Genomic DNA, 16,560 nt, shown 5'->3' on the forward strand with positions numbered 1-16,560 from the left:
ATATGTTACTAATTTAATAAAAATTATTAATAGTGGTATAAGCTCAACTTTTAGTTTTCAAATAAGATAACTAGATTGATTAAATTGAATTAAATTTTAAAAGTTCAAAAGGCACAAGGACTCATAGCAGATTTAAACAAAAAAAAATGAAAATGCTAGGAAAAACCACAACTATGTTTTTTGACTACCAGGTGAATATCATGTCTTAAAAGATCCCTCCATTTTCTGGGTTCTGCACAAAGAAACTAAGAAAGAAAAAGAAATAGAAAAGATTAAAAAAAAGAAGCTAAGGAACAATGATGATTAATGTTCATTATTAATAATAATATTATTATTATGGGTTCAGCTTCTCTCCATTAAAGGAAGTTTCACTTTCCACCAATGGATTATGGAGAATTTTCCATTTACAGCAGAAGAGAGAAATTAAAAGGTCCCAATTACGATCTAATCATTCCCGCACGCCCCTTCTTTTTGGTGTTTGTCACCTTTTGCCCCCATCCCACGTGAACCCCCCCCCCTCTTCTTCTTCTTCTCCATATTCCCTTCTTTTCTTTTCTGCATTATTGACTTCCATCACAGGCTGAAGATCATGGTATTGGGTACTAGTTTTTAACTTCTTACATAATTCCCATCTTACAAAAATCTTGGAGCTTCATTTTAGTTCCATTGTTCAGGAGAATACCAATGAAGACTTGGAGCTTGTTCATCTGAAAAGAAATTACAAGCTTCATCTGCAGTGAAGAAATTATGTTCTTCCATCTTCACGTACTGGTGGGGTTGATAGCTTGTTTTTGTGAAATTGAAGCAATCCATGGAGGATGTTGGTGACGAAGAAGATGATATCAAAAGGTGGTGTTGGCTGTCTAGCTCTAACACCCCAGATGATGAAAAAGCTGCGTTGTTAGGGCTATTGTCCTTGTTGGTTTTGGTGTTGATGATGATGTCTTCATTTAAGATAGCACTGGAATCACTGTCCGATGATCCATCTTTCATGTCTGGAAAAAGGGTTGCACCAACAACAACTGATCCATAGTTGAGATCTGCAGCTGGTTCACTTTGTTCAAGTGTTTTGTTATCAGTATTTTCAGATATAATCACTTCTTCTTTCACTGAAACATTGCTCTCTGTCTCAGTGCTTTCTCCACTTTGCTTTGCCTGCAACTCTCTTATCTGCAACAAATCATTCCATGTTCAAACAAGATGTAGGAAAATTGAACACTTTGGGTTATTAATTATTAATTATTACCTCTTTGAGAAGAGCTTCATTGTCATGTTGTAGGGCTTCATAATTGGCCTTAAGAGTTTCATAACTGGTTTTAAGAAGGCCATAATCCCTTTCCAATTGCTTGGTCTTCCACCTAGCACGTCGGTTTTGGAACCAGACAGCTACTTGTCTTGGTTGCAAACCAAGCTCTTGAGCCAACTTCACTTTCCTTTCAGGTTCAAGCTTGTTTTCAACCTCGAAATTCTTTTCCAAGGCCTTAACTTGATCTACACTTAATCTTCTCTTCTTCTCAGCAACATGACCTGATTCTTCTAAACACCCTTCTTCATCTAATCCATCTAACATCGACTGAAACTCCCTGCTGTAAACATGGTTGTTCCTAGGACTATGTTCATCTGCACCAAAACACAAGTCATTCATACCCCAGTCGTGGTTAGAGTAGATCCGAGAGAAATAAATAAAGTTTCAAAATTGGGATTTGTATTAAACCTGTTGTGGGACAGATAGACATCAAAGCACCCAAAGAATCTGAGCTGCCAAGTGACCTCTTCATAGTTGAATCAACCTTTAGGTAAATTTCAAACAGATTAAAAAGAAAAAGAAAAAAAGAGAGAGAGCCTTAATTGTGTATTGTTTTGGGACAGAAGTTTTGTTTTTATACAAGATTTAAGAGATGCAAGATGGTTGTAGTATCACTTGTAAAAAGAGTAACACCCTTGTCTAAAACAAGACCAACTTGTACAAGATTGTAGAAATTTACAACTGCACAACAACAACCATTGCCCTCTCTCACTTTCCCCACCATTATATTTCTTCTGTTTCTTCAACACAGTTTCTTCACTTCTCTCAGTTCCCATCCAAAAACAAAACACAAAACCCAACAAGACAAAGCTTTCAAGAAAACCCAAAAAACATGTAATATGAACAACTCCCCACAATATGTTTTGTTTTTTGTGTTTACATCAGTACACAACCTCAAAATTAGAATATAGTTTGAGAGTGTTGAAATGGAAGAAGTGAAGAATAGATATTAGTAATTGAGTATTGAGAAAGGAGAAGAACCCAGCAGGGGTCATAACCAGTTCCCATCACTTTAAATAAAACAAAAGAGGGGTCACATTTGGGTTAGAATTTGACTGGGGTTAGGTACCCACAGTTGGCCAAAATGCAAATTAACATAAAATTCATTCCAAATGCACAATTTTGTTTTTCTTTACCGGTTATTGGCGTACCCGGTTTTTCGACCGTTTATTTTTTTTGGTGGGTAAAAAGTAAAAAAAAAAAAAAACTACTACGAAATTGGAAAGCGGTGGTACGGCTCGGCTCCTATTACGGCTTGGCGCTGTTTATTTTTTTGAGCTTAAAAGATTTGGTTGGTGTCAGCGTATCATGGCCCTCTCTACTCGGGTCGGTGCGATTAATCGCCTATCTTTTTACCATTTTATTTTCATAAATAAATGATTAGTTCTCACTTATCATAAGATATTTCATAAAATTATAATTTCATGGAAAAACTTGTGTGTCTCTGAATTATTTTGAAATTCAAAACCTCTTTATTTCTAATTTTATTCCATTAATTGATTGATTCACAATGCTACTTTTTTATTTTTATTTTCAAATTACACATTTTATGTAATATTTTATTAATGGTAAGGAATTCAAATCTATCTTTTATGAATTCTATCTTTACCCTAATTTATTAGAATTTTTTCTCACAGCAGTTATTGGTCAACATGTGTATTTGAAGAAAAATATTATATAAAATTGTCATTCTATGATCACGATTTTATACGGTCTCTTCTTGTCTTGAAATGTTATTTTTTTGTCAAATTATTGCATATAATTTATTAAATGGCTGGTTTTAACGAATTGTTAATTTTAAATTAATGATTTAATGGTGATTGGATTGATTTTTAAATTTTTATAAAATATGAAAATCAAATTATAATATATTAAAATCGAAAGACTAACTCTTTGAATATATAAACAAAAATACTTCATAATTTTATATATATTGAAATGAATTTAAATAAAGAATATTTCAGCCAAAAGAAAATTAGGGCACAAATATAAATGTCAATTTCTAGAGGACAAAGAAAAAGTACACAAAAACACTACAGGCCAAAAATTTTTTTTGGGACGGGGACTAAGTTACAAGTTTTTTTTTTTTTGAGTTAAATTGTTGCTTTCCTATTTTATTAGTTTATAAATTTATTTTTAAAAGATTAAAAATATTATTTTAAAAGTTGAAGTGTAATTTTATTATATATTAATTTATAAATTTATAAAATTTATAGGATGAAACATGTAATTATCCATTTTAGGAGTATTTATAATAAAATTGTTGATACAAGAGAAAGTGATAGAAATGAATGATTCACCCTGCTTATTACTGAGCAGAGAGTTGTTGAGTAAGGCAGTTAAAATAAAAAGAGAGGGGAGATGAGGATGCTAGAAGTAAGTTGGGAGGATAGGAGAGACAAGTTGCTTAGTCTTATCCTTAAGCCTTATGCCTTATATACATGTCGTCCTTTATCTTAAGGTGCCACATGTTAAGCTATTATTGTCGGGTCAAAGGCAAATAGTCTGGTGTCATAGGTTTAGGGAAAGTGAGACTATGACATGCCTTGGATTACCTTAAATAGTTGTGATAGTTGATAACTCATGTGATAATTACTGAGTAAATTCATTTATTAGACAAGTTGTAAGTCTAAAGGTTCGTATGAAGGGTTTGTTGATATTACTGGTGAACTTGGTCACTTGAGCTATTGTATCTGGGTGTAAAATAAAAAAGAAATTAAAATGATATACAATATTTTTAATTTACTTAAAAAATTAAATAAATTTGAAGGTTAATATTAAAAAAAGAGCTCATATATGCACGTGTAAAATACTTTTACTTGCATGGCTTTCAAAGGTAGAACCAAACCCGAAATTACACTTACGATATCTTTTGCACAATTAAACACATCATTATATACATTTTGTTGCTTACATCTTGGTTGAAATGTCATCTTCATTTGATATAAATTAAATTAAAGTTTATATATATTGTTTTCCTTTTATATTTTCTATTGCAACTATTTTTAAAATCTAAATTGATTTTACATAATTTACAAGTAATATATATATATATATATATATATATATATATATATTCTTATTCTTGGAAGCAAACAGTCAATATGTTTGTGCAACGTGTTTCTTGCCCACTTCCATTTAAGTCATCAATCTTATAGCTTAACTCTAAGCAGGAGATTCTCCAGAAGATTTTGGTCTCATTTTTTCTTAATTAATTCATTTGAAATGTATGTCTTTTAAAATTTATATAATTTTATATTTAGATAATTTTTCATATATTAATAATTTATATTATCAAGATTTCATACCATATTTTTTTAAGGAACATGGAGTTTTGAATTATAAAATTATGAGAGATTAAAGAATGTAATTTATATTACATAATTTTTTTATATTATTTGGATTGTTTTCATTTTTTTTTTTGGGTATAATTAACATATTTTATGTCCTTTTACTATTTATAACTATTAATTCTTTCGAGTATGTGATTTACTTTTATCAGTAGTCACTTTTTTTTGCCTTAGATTACATTTTAGTCACTTATGTTTGAAATGTTATATTTTAATCACTTACGTTATCGTTTTGTTACAAAGTAAGCACTCTACGTTACTTCTGTAATGGCGGTCCTACATAGCAGTCTAAATGAGTTTTAAATGTTAACTTGGATATCCTATATGACAGTTTAAATTAAATTTATTTAATTAAAAACATAGTTTCATTCTAATTGGATATCCAAGTTGACATTTAAAACTCATTTGAACGGCGTTAGGGAGGTAATAGAGTTTAACTGTAGAATGACAACTTCGTAACAAAATGATAACGTAAGTGACTAAAACGTAACATTCAAACATAAATAACTAAAATATAATTTGAAGGAAACAAAAGTGACTATTTTTATAGTTTATCCTAAAAAAATCATAATTTGTACTCGAAACGTAAACATGTCCATGAATGAGATTAATTGTTTTGTGATGACTGGAATTAGCCCATTAGCCATGGAGCTGGTGTCATAAAGGTTTTGCTATTATTAAACGCACTTTCAAAGAATTAAACTCAGCATACAAATGAGTGCAATCTGCTGGATTAATACTTGGGTTTTTTTTTTTTTTATATAACATGAAGGTATTTTGATTATAATTCATAAACATTAATTCTTTCAAAAGTTGATATCTGTAGATGGAGATGGTTAAGAAACTCTCTTTAAGACGTGAAAGAGCAAAAGAAGAATTACAGCAATGAACACACAAAACTCAAGAGTTGTTTCACCACAGGGCCACCAAAAAGAATCAAAATCATGAGAGCTGCACTCACTGAGTTAAAGTGAAGCCAAAAGCTAGGCCCTGATTAATAAAAAAAAGCTGATGAGACTTGCAGAATTATTGGATATTTTATCATTTATCATCAATTTCAGAGCATAATATCTGGTAAAACAAAAACCCTTTTCATTGGTGAAAACAGCAATTCACATACAGGGTCTGAACTGAATCAAAGCAAATTTTTTTAAAAGGATTCAATATTTTGTTGAATGCATGTTCAAAGCAAAGGGGATATGTTTTGAATCCAATTGATCCATTTGTGGTGAAGACGAATTGATGAGTTATTGTCATTGAAAGGCACTTGTTTTGTCAATTTTTTCACTATGTATATCAGCTTTCCCACCCCCTAAAATAAATTTATTAAAAAAACCATGATGGTCATCTATGAAAAACCATGAAAAAGATAAGTGGGGACGAAGGAATTATTTCTTTGATGACAACAACACGTGTGAGTTGGGTTTTTATATTTTCTTGGGTTCTCAAGGAAACCCACACAAAGAAGAAAAAATGATAGTTGTGTGCATGTGAGAACTACAAAAAAAAAAAAAAATAAAGTTGGAATTTTTGGTGTGAAAAAAACCAAAAATTTCCCTGTTTCCAGGGAAACAAAAGCATATCAGAAAAGAAAGGCTGTCTGCTATGATGCTATAAGATGGTTCTTCGTCATCTATACAACCCCTCTCTGTTTTCAAAGATTTAATCAAAGAGTAGAAGGAAACCTTGATGAAGAAAATAATGAGAAATCCTATATCAAACAGGAAATGATATGTTTTTGACACTTCTTTTTTATATATTTGGATCCCAGTATGGGGAAAGATTAAGGTATTGGGCACATTGATTGGTGTGGGTGACTGGTGTTAAAAAATAATAATAAATTTCACAGAATTTTGTTGGGATTCATACACTCATCATTGATGGATGGACATTATGACAAGGAGCTGTTGTTGAAAAGCTTCTTGATTTGGGTAATGAGGACTCCTTTGAAGAAAGTTACAAAAAGGGGGGAGGAAAAAAATGACTGGTGCTATGGATTAAATTGCCCCTTTAAGAGAATATGGTACTTGTGCAAGTGACCATAACTTGCAGTCTAATCATACGAGTCATTTGAGTTATCAGTGCATATCCAAAACAGGAACACATGAGAATGGGGGCATCTACTTGCTCATGTTTTTGCCCAACCTTATCTCCCTAAACAGCTCAACCTTATAAGCATATGGAACAATGTCAATGTGGAACTGTTTTAGAACTGAAGAATGGGTAAAAATAATCTTTACTCGTTTACAAGATCCTACAATGATCTCCATTTTTTTGTTTCTGGGTTATTTTCAATTAATTTTGAAACCTGTAAAAAGGGTTCATGTTTGTTTGGGAAACAGGATGTTGAAGATTTATAATAGCAGGTACAACGAATTAGCCTTTTCTCCTACTGTGCATGGAGACACCTTTTTGGTTTGCCCTTGCAAACTTAATCACTTTGATCTAGACCAAAAAGTCGCTCGGCCAAAGGTTCACTTGCTTGGGGAACTTACCATCATATTCTCCGCGACCCATCACATGCATCCTAAAAGCTTTATGATTAATTATCTACCGATGTAGTCAATCGCATTTTAAGAAAATTTAATTACATCTTATTACATCTTAACCGAACATCTCATTTGACCCTATAAATAATTCTTTGTTGAGATCCATGATCAACTCAGCGCTAAAAACATTGCTCATACAAGGCTCTGCTCATCACCAAAAGAAGGGGAGTCTTATCTTCCTACTTCAACCACTAGAATATCATTAGGGACCCCCAAACTTCGCATCTTTTATGTCCCATGACATGCATCAGGAAGGCCTTGTAACCAACTACCTACAACATAGTCAATCACATTCTAAGAAGATTTGGTCGTATCTTATCACATTCTAATTGGACACCTCATTTGACTCTCTACAAACATCTATTTATTAAGATCCTTGATCAACTCACCACTAAAACCACTACTCATACAAAGCTCCCCTCATAGCCAAAAGAAGCAAGTCTTTTTTTCCTACTTCAATCACTATGATATCATTAGCGACCTCCCAAAAAACCTCTCGGCATTGGTGTTCCCTTACAAAGACTTTATAACAAGTTACCTACGACATAATCACATTCTAAGAGGATATGGTCACATCCTATCATATCCTTACCAGACACCTCATTTGATTCTATCACCCGTCTTATACAGTAAAGCAACTATTCGTTGAGACCCACGACTAGCTCACCACTTAAACCACCACCTATACAAGGCCCCCCTCACGACCAAACCTTGCAACAACATAGTCGTGAACAAAAAACTAAGAGAATTAACCCAAAACTCAGATGCGACCATACCCACATGGCCTTTTGTGATAGATAACCGAGTTGAATAAGATGTTCTTAAAAGTGACAGGAAAGAGGCACTTGAAAATTGGGTTTTTTTTTCTTTGCATACTTTAGAGAGTAGTAGGAAAGAGAGAGGTCTTTTTGTCTTTGGATAGCTACCTATAAAGTCCAAAGGGGCTATATGAACAATTGTATACAGAATCTAACAGGGAAAAAAATTTAAAATAAAAGGAAAAGGAATATGAGGGGCCAAAGATGGAAGAAAAGGTTGAACGGGTGGATGAGCTTTTTAGAAATTAAGAGGGTAGAGTACCCTTAATGGTAGGCAGCTTTTCCTCTTTTGCTTTCTTTTATGTTTTGTGGGTGCTCTCTAAAAGGCAAGTTGATAAAGTTTGGGAAAGTGAATTTCTACTTACTTAAGTGGAAAAGGCTAAGTTATCTTTGTACAATATATATTTCTAATTTTGAAATTCAAATATCAATTTCTATAATTTTCTTGTTGTGATTACAATTTTTTCTTCTACTAAAAAAAAAGTATATTAGTTTAAAAAAGAAAACCGTGAATATAAAAAAATTAACATTTTGAATTCTATGAATATTCAATTAGTATAATGTGAAATGTGACACTTAACACAACAAATAACTTTTTAACTCTCAACAACATATAAAAAATACCTAACTTAAATTAAGAAGCATGGGCAACCTTACTCCCATGCACCCTTATGCAAAGGTAGCTCTTTGGTAGCTTGAAATCTTTACAAAAATATCTAACTACACCTTTATATCCATCCTCTCTTTCATTTTAATAGTATTTTATTAAAATTTCTTTTTGCTCTTGATGATTATTATTCTCTCACTGATTTTAGAATTGAAGAGTGTCACAAAGTACAAACTCCAATGCTTTTATGGTTTACCTTTCTTTTTGCAAAATGTTTTATCTCAACTAACAGCTTCTAAAGAAGATGTTAAGAAATCCTATTACATAAATATAGATCAGTTATCATAGAAAAGCAAACATATGGATATACATTATTACATAAATAATGTCTCATGGTGTTTTCAATTTCAAAGTAACTAATGTGAAATGATAAAAATGAACCCACTTTGGTAGCTAAATTTAATTTTAAATATTTGATAATTGAAAATGAATTCATGCTCTAATTTATCTTGAGATCAAATGTTTGATTATTCCCAACAGTTCAATGACATCATATAATTTCACAAAAAGATAAAAGATAACCCAAACAGTTGGATTCGCAGAAGTGCTTATTTTAATGGAGTCCCATATTTGATTTAAGATGGAGGTTTTTATTTTTTTTTGCGATCATAAGATCGGAGTTTTTGACCTTTCAACTGTTTTCTAACTCATATTTTATATTTCATTATTAATCAATAACTTATATCATGCATCGACTTTTATGAGATATTAAATATATGAAAAAACTAATTAAATACTTATACAAGATACATATCTCTATATTGAAGAAGGATGAAATAAAAGCTCTGAACATGAGATTTTTTAGCTATTGAGATTGGTTTTTAGGAAGTTGGATTCAAAGGAGAAAAAGTTGTTTATACACTCATATTTGATGTGATTGTAGGAACCAGTTTTGTATTAGCAATGAAGCAAATTGAGGCAGCACCCGTCATGAATAAGGTTAAAGCTCAACATTGAAAAGAGCCCAAAAATAAAATTAAAAAATTGCTAGATTGTGTAAAAAAGAAAAATAGAAGAATTTTTTAGTCTCTTTCAATTTTAATATTGAGAAAAATGGTCTTTTTGAAAAGAATCAGAGTAATTTAATTCATGTCAATTTTAAAATTGAACAATTAAGGACAATTAATCAAAGTATTAATATTTTTTCTGTCAATTGTACATTATTTTTATTGTTATAATCGCATATTTAGCTCTTGATGTTTATATATTCCGTGTAAATATTGTGGGCTAAATTTGTTAAACAATAATCAAGTTGACAAAATGTGTAAATGTTACAAGCTAAATTTGTTAAATCAAGACCAAATTGACAAAATGTGTAAACTTTAAAAGTTACATTTGATATTTTACCAATAAAAATCATGTACAATTGACAAAAAGTATTAACATTGTGATTAACTGTCTCTAGTTACTCAAAGTTAAATTGTTTTTAATTTTTTCAGAGGGACAAATCTATTTAATATTGAATTGTGAATGATAAAAAAAAAAAAAAACTTTTACCAAGCTGCCCACTCTTGGGCTAAGTAAGCTCGTCTATGGCTGGCCGCTCTTTGGGCTTATTGATACCCAATTGTCTTGCATTGTAGGCTCCCAAGCTGCCCAATACATTTAGGATTGGTTCTCTCACATAATCATTAATGGCCTACAAAATCCAACAATAAAATTAAGTTTAAGATTAATCAAATTAATCCACGATGGGCGACATAATCATACCCAAAACACATTCTTAATCTTTGTAAAAAGGTCTAAATCTTATTCCATTTGACGTAATGCATAGTTTTCTAAATCTTAGTAAATTTTACTTATTATAAAAGATTTTTATTTTTTACAAGAGTTATTACTCATTATTTTTTTAATTTCAAATTTAAACTCATACTAGATATTCTTTATTTTATGCTTAACTAAACAAAATTTTTCATTATATTAGTAATCAAGCTAAATATAAAAATATATATAGTAAGAATGACTTCTTTATGTGCACGAGATGAAAATTTCTTGCAAGAAATAATCCCAAAGTTTCAAAAATAAAAATGACCTAAAAATAAAGTGTAAAGAAAACTAAAATTAATGAAAAATCCAAAAAATAGAAAATACTAAAAATTGGTAGCTTCTTAAAAGGAAACAGTTCCACAATTCTGTCCCTGCCAATTTCGAATTAGAAAAATTGAGCCATAACTTTCATTTATTATTATTATTATTATTATTATTATTATTATTATTATTATTTAAATACCTTTTAAGGTGCCATTAATTTCAAAATTAAGTAAATTAGACCCAGTCAATTATTAATCATTAAATTGATGGCTTAGCAATTAGGATTTTAAAAGCCCTTTTTAATTTTTAATTGTGCATTATATTTCTTCTTATTTGCCCATTTTATAATTTTGAAATTTAATCATTTTCAATTTTCAATTTTATTGATAAAAGTTAAGGGTATACATAATATTTATATAGCAATAATTACATAAGAATAGAAAATATATATAATATATTTATAAACATATTTCTAAATATACGGAAAGATATATAATAATATACAATATATTTAGATATTACTAAACGATAATATATCATAATAATATTTTAATAATATATGATTTTGTTTTACTAATGTTTAATTTTCAATTGTTAAGTGGCGGTACTAACCTTAGCGTTGGCTGTCGCTCGCCTTTTTCTACCTCCTATTAACCCTTTCTTTCTTTCTTCTTCTCATTCACTCTATATGTTTTCTATCTTTTTAATTTGTAAATTTATTTTGTGGGTATCTTTGTTATCTTCACAAGTTGTGATGGGCAGATGATAGGCCCTGTCGTTCATTAAAACTCCACTAGCCACCAGTAGTTTTTCTTGAAAAGTGAATGGTTCTCCTTCAGCTTCTTAATCTGTTTCTATTTTGAGAGAATTTCATAATAATAAATGATTTCACAAGTTGATTTGGACCCTTGTTGTCTTAATTTTTATATTTTTTTTGTTTCTTTTTCAATTGTTTAATAAGTTTTCAATTTTAAAAGTTTTTGCCTCCTCTTGTAACACGCTTTTTAGTCTTGCTTATGCATGTAACCTTAGTTTTACAAGTGATTTTAGGGATGGTCTCGTTGTCGTCCTCTCTAGTTTGGTAAATGCTCAACTCTTTTATCGATTTTTGTTCGCCGCTTTGGACTATCCGAGGTTGATTTTCTTACTGTATTAAGTGCTTGCAATCATTTCATGTAACACCCCTAACCCTTATCCGTCGCTGGAATAGGGTTACAAAACATTACCGGACTTTTCAGATCAAACCATTCAAAACATGTCAGAACAACAAACCTAGGTATCTAACCAATATACGTTTAGGTTCCACAATTATATCATCGAAACACATCAATAAGACATCATATAAATCCAATTTGTAAAGATGCCAAATTCATTCTAATTTGCCTATATCATGTTCAGTTATGCACTAATTTAAAACATGTCATATTATAGCCTTAACATAATGTATACTCATATGTATATAATCAACTAATATTAACTTATAATCTTATTTACAATCAACTCACAAAATAGTTAACATTTAGACGCCCTAGGTACATGCCGACACAAAAAGAAAAACATCACCACGTTTTGAGATCAGAATCGTTGATGGATGCTAAATCGGCGATCAAACTTAAGTACCTAACCTACGCACAGAAAACAAAACCATGCGCTGAGTATAAACTCAGTGATATTTCTATAATCCGAATATTAAAGGCAAGATAATTTAATATATACATTTAATCACACAATAACATTAATTATTCAATTAATCAATTCATCAACACATCATTTATAACATATTCAATTCTCATCTCTTGCTATTTCAAATCTCATACTTGCTATTCAAAGAGCTTTTCACATTCAATGTTTTCTAATACCAATCATAGTATCATTTCATTTAATCACCCCTATTAACATAACTCGAATTATGACGGATACACGGATCCAATCGAAACACACCAGTTTGGTACTCAGTACCTCATCGGATAATTCAAAGTAATAATTTGACACCCAGTGTCTCATCGGCTAAATCGAAGTAAATTGGCACCCAGTGCCTCATCAAATTAATCTGAAGTAATAGATTGATACCCAATGTCTCATTGACTCGAAGTTAAAGAAATCCGTGAAGTCTTCCAATCCTATGGCATGTCATCTATATCCGTCTCAGCTTGATACAGTTAATAGGGTTTAATTTCACTTTCCAATAATAATATCCAATATCATATTTGCAATAATATTACATTTACACATATATATTCATAATAGATATATTCTAATTCAATTCAATCAATATAAATTCAATAATTTCATCATATACCAAATTAATCCATTTCAATTGCAAAACATAAATATTCTCACCTCAACACTTACCATATTGATGGGTGTCAAAACCACCAAAAATAATTCCTACTAAATTAACTCTAAATAGTAGTAAAGAGTGGTAGTAGGGTCGAGTCCATAGGGATTGGATATTGTAATCAACTTCTGCGTTCACTTATGAACTGAATATTCTTCGCGTCAAACGTCGTGTCAAGAGTCGTGCCCATGACTCCAAACACACCTGCAACAAAAATAAACAATTAAACCGGGGGAGTTTGAGAATGTTTAAGAAGGTAAAATAATCTAATCAACTTAAATAAACGATTGAATACTATTGAAAATAAATGTAAACTGGAAATAAATTCAGACTTGTGTAAACAGATAAAATAAGCCTTAGCCTTAGACTTGGTAAATTTCGTATCAAGAATCGATCCTTGAAAATTAATCTTCTCCTCCAAACGATAAGCTGGTTATAGCAGTTAAGAATGTCCTAACCACTAATTCCTCCTCTAGTAGCTGGTTCCAGTACGACCTGCAAACCAACCCTTACCGATTATCTAACCGAGATACACGTGTTCCAGATTCAAGATTCCGGTAGCCTTGCATTCTGAAGAACCCAACTCGAATTAACGGCCTCAACCACGTGGGTCGTTTAAGCAAACTTCTTCCTTGATTTGTTCTCAGAGAACCGAATACAGCACGGCCAACTCGTTTCTCCAACTGTCAGCAAACACGACTTCAACCCAACATGCACTTTGACTTGAAATTGAGTTTAACTTTAAGGGATGATTGGTCTATCCTGATACTTAGGAAAAAAATATATATCGATTGGAAGGATTTTTAGCACGAATACGAATCTCACAATTCCCGACCGAAAAGAACACCGGCCTAAAGCTAAGATGAAATTTAGTGAAGCATGAATTTATTCATGCTTGTAAGTTGTGAAAGGTGATAGAATTTGAATAATAATGGAATAAATTAGGGAACAAAAAGGCTTGGAAAGCAATTGGACGAATTTAGAAAGAACAAAGAAATTGAAATGATTATATACATGGGGTTTACAAAATTTAGCCTAAACTAATTTAACATAAAATCAAAAATAAAAATAAATAAAAATAAATAAAAATAAATAAATAAAATAAAATAAGATTTTCCTATATTTGGCTTATACAAAGTTAAAATATTTGATGTGTCCTTGGCTTCCTCCACCTTTTTGATTTGGCCCCATTTCAATGATTGTCTTTCAAATTGGCCCTTTTTAGCTTGTTTTTGACTAATTGCATCACTGACAAGATTAAATCATAAAAGCAAAAGTACTTAATTAGTAGGGTTCGATTAAAAAATAAACCAAATTAAACACAAAAATATGCAAATTAACATGTTTATCACATATACATTAAATAAAAATTACAACAATTAATAACTAGCTTCGGACCAGAAATTTTGAGCTATTCCTCGTCGACTTTATCTTTCCCCTTTTTAGTCGAGAGTTCCGGTACGACGTAAACTACATAATTAAAACAATTAAAATTTATCAATACAATACAATTTAAATTTCATATTGAATATTTCAACTTTTTACTCAACATTTGTCTAAATTCCAATTTAGTCCGTAAACCGAGACTAACTTTTATTCTTCACATTTAATTCTTTATTTTCAGGAAAATTCCATTTTAGACTAAATTCAACTCCCTATTTTCTAGTAAATTTATAAATTTTGAATTTTCACAATTTAGTCCCTAATACTCAAAATTTACAATTTATTCTACAATTCAATCCTTTTCATTTCTAACTTAAAAATCTATCAATTTAATCTCTAATACTAAAATTATTTAACATAGACAACACTTAAAAGCTCAATAATTTCTAAAATTTTGACATGGGTCGAGTAATATTTAATACCGAATTCTAAAAATATAAAATTACAAGAAAATGGACTAAATTGACTAACCAATTGAACTTAAAACCTTGAAACCCTAATTTCTTATTTCTTTTCTTTCTTCTCTTTCTTTTCTTTCTTTATTTCATTTACTTATTTATTTTATTATATTTACTTTATTATTATTATATTATAAATATTTACTTAAATATTAAGTAATACATATTTTATTAATATATACATATGTATATTATTTTTACACATGTAATCACTATTATCATCCACTTTTTGAAATAAGGCTTAATTGCTTATTTAGTTCCTTTACTTTTCTTTAATCTATAATTCAACTTTCATCTTTTATGTAATTTAGTCCTTATACCTAATTACTCTTAATTCATGCAAATTTTCCTAACCAAACCTAATTAACTACACAACTAACTTCGTAAATATTTATTATTTACGAATCCGTTTTATGAAAACAAAATCCCGAAAATGTATTTTTCGACACTCGTGACTATCGGGTCGTTACACTTCAAATATATCGTGCTTGAGTTGTGAGAAAGCCAATTGTCAACGTGCTATGATGCTCTATTGATGCTGAGACTAAAGCTTTTGTTGTGTTGATTGAGCTTGTTCTTCACCATTTACAACGAGTGTTTGTTATTTTTTGTCATTGAATTGTATGGTTTCATTCATTGAATGAATTAATGAATTTACTTTTCAAAAAAAAATTCAATTGTTAGTCCTTTTGACCGAATTCTTTTTAAAATAGTTAAGATAAAAATTAGAAATTGATTTGAAATATTAAAATATTATATCAACGGATCTGATTGATACATATCAATATAAATCGATATTGATCAAAATATATCAATAAATATATATATCGAGATACGAGAGTAATTTTTGTTTGCCACATTTTCACATCATTTTTTTATTTTGAAAGATGTTTAGCATCATTTTATGTTGTATCTGTTAGAATTAAGTGACCCAAATTCTTATTTAAATAAAATACGATGGAAAATAAAATAAAAGTAAAATCTATATAGAACTAGACTTCTTTTATTTTATTTTAGAATAAGGTTTTTAAACCTTATTAAACTCCATCTATTTTATATTGATTAGGATAAGGTGTTTCAATCCTACTAGAATATGGCTTTACAAGCCTATAAATAGACATAGTCTATTCCTCTTGTATTGATTCAAATTTTCGACATAGTGAATTTTCTTCTCTTACTTTGTGGTTTTTCCGAAAGGGTTTCACGTAAAATTTGTGTGTTCTTTATTTTATTTATTTTATTTTATTTTATTTTCATAAATTGGTATCGAGCTTCGGGTTATTCATTTCGATCACGGTAATGGCGTCTTTGAAGTATGAAATTCCTTTGTTGGATCGCAACACAGATTTGCGTTGTGGCAAATTAAAATGCAAGCGTTCTTGCAGATGGATCTCGGAGGATGCCTGCTAGGATAGATAAGATGCCATCGACATTAACAGATGAAGAGAAGAAGCGTAAGGATCGAAGGCATTAACACAATTACATCCGCATTTGTCCAACGAAATTTTGCGGGATGTGATGAAAGAAAAACTGCCATTGCATTATGGAAGAGGCTAGAACAAATATGTATGTCGAAAACTCTAACAAGCAAGTTGCATAT

General features: G+C 30.4%; 1 protein-coding gene across 1 annotated transcript; it reads right to left on the bottom strand.

Annotated features, from left to right (window-relative positions):
* Nucleotides 1–287: 287 nt before the first annotated feature.
* Nucleotides 288–2,319, bottom strand: LOC108467258 (homeobox-leucine zipper protein ATHB-6-like). Its single transcript, XM_017767852.2, has 3 exons — nucleotides 1,715–2,319; nucleotides 1,247–1,620; nucleotides 288–1,170 (listed from the first exon to the last, which is right to left on the bottom strand). Exons 1-3 carry the CDS (start codon nucleotides 1,776–1,778, stop codon nucleotides 658–660), a joined length of 951 nt encoding a protein of 316 aa, XP_017623341.1. The 5' UTR covers nucleotides 1,779–2,319; the 3' UTR covers nucleotides 288–657.
* Between the last annotated feature and the right edge of the window lie 14,241 nt (nucleotides 2,320–16,560).

This window comes from Gossypium arboreum, chromosome 2, assembly GCF_025698485.1.
Source record: "Gossypium arboreum isolate Shixiya-1 chromosome 2, ASM2569848v2, whole genome shotgun sequence".
Classification (NCBI taxonomy): domain Eukaryota; kingdom Viridiplantae; phylum Streptophyta; class Magnoliopsida; order Malvales; family Malvaceae; genus Gossypium; species Gossypium arboreum.

Bases quoted from the DNA above. Each gene is read 5' to 3' on its own strand.
- LOC108467258 (XM_017767852.2), bottom strand. From the start codon at position 1,778: ATGAAGAGGTCACTTGGCAGCTCAGATTCTTTGGGTGCTTTGATGTCT. The intron at 1,621-1,714 runs GTTTAATACAAA...GTTTTGGTGCAG, and splicing joins GTCTATCTGTCCCACAACAG to ATGAACATAGTCCTAGGAAC. The intron at 1,171-1,246 runs GTAATAATTAAT...GATTTGTTGCAG, and splicing joins ATGAAGCTCTTCTCAAAGAG to ATAAGAGAGTTGCAGGCAAA.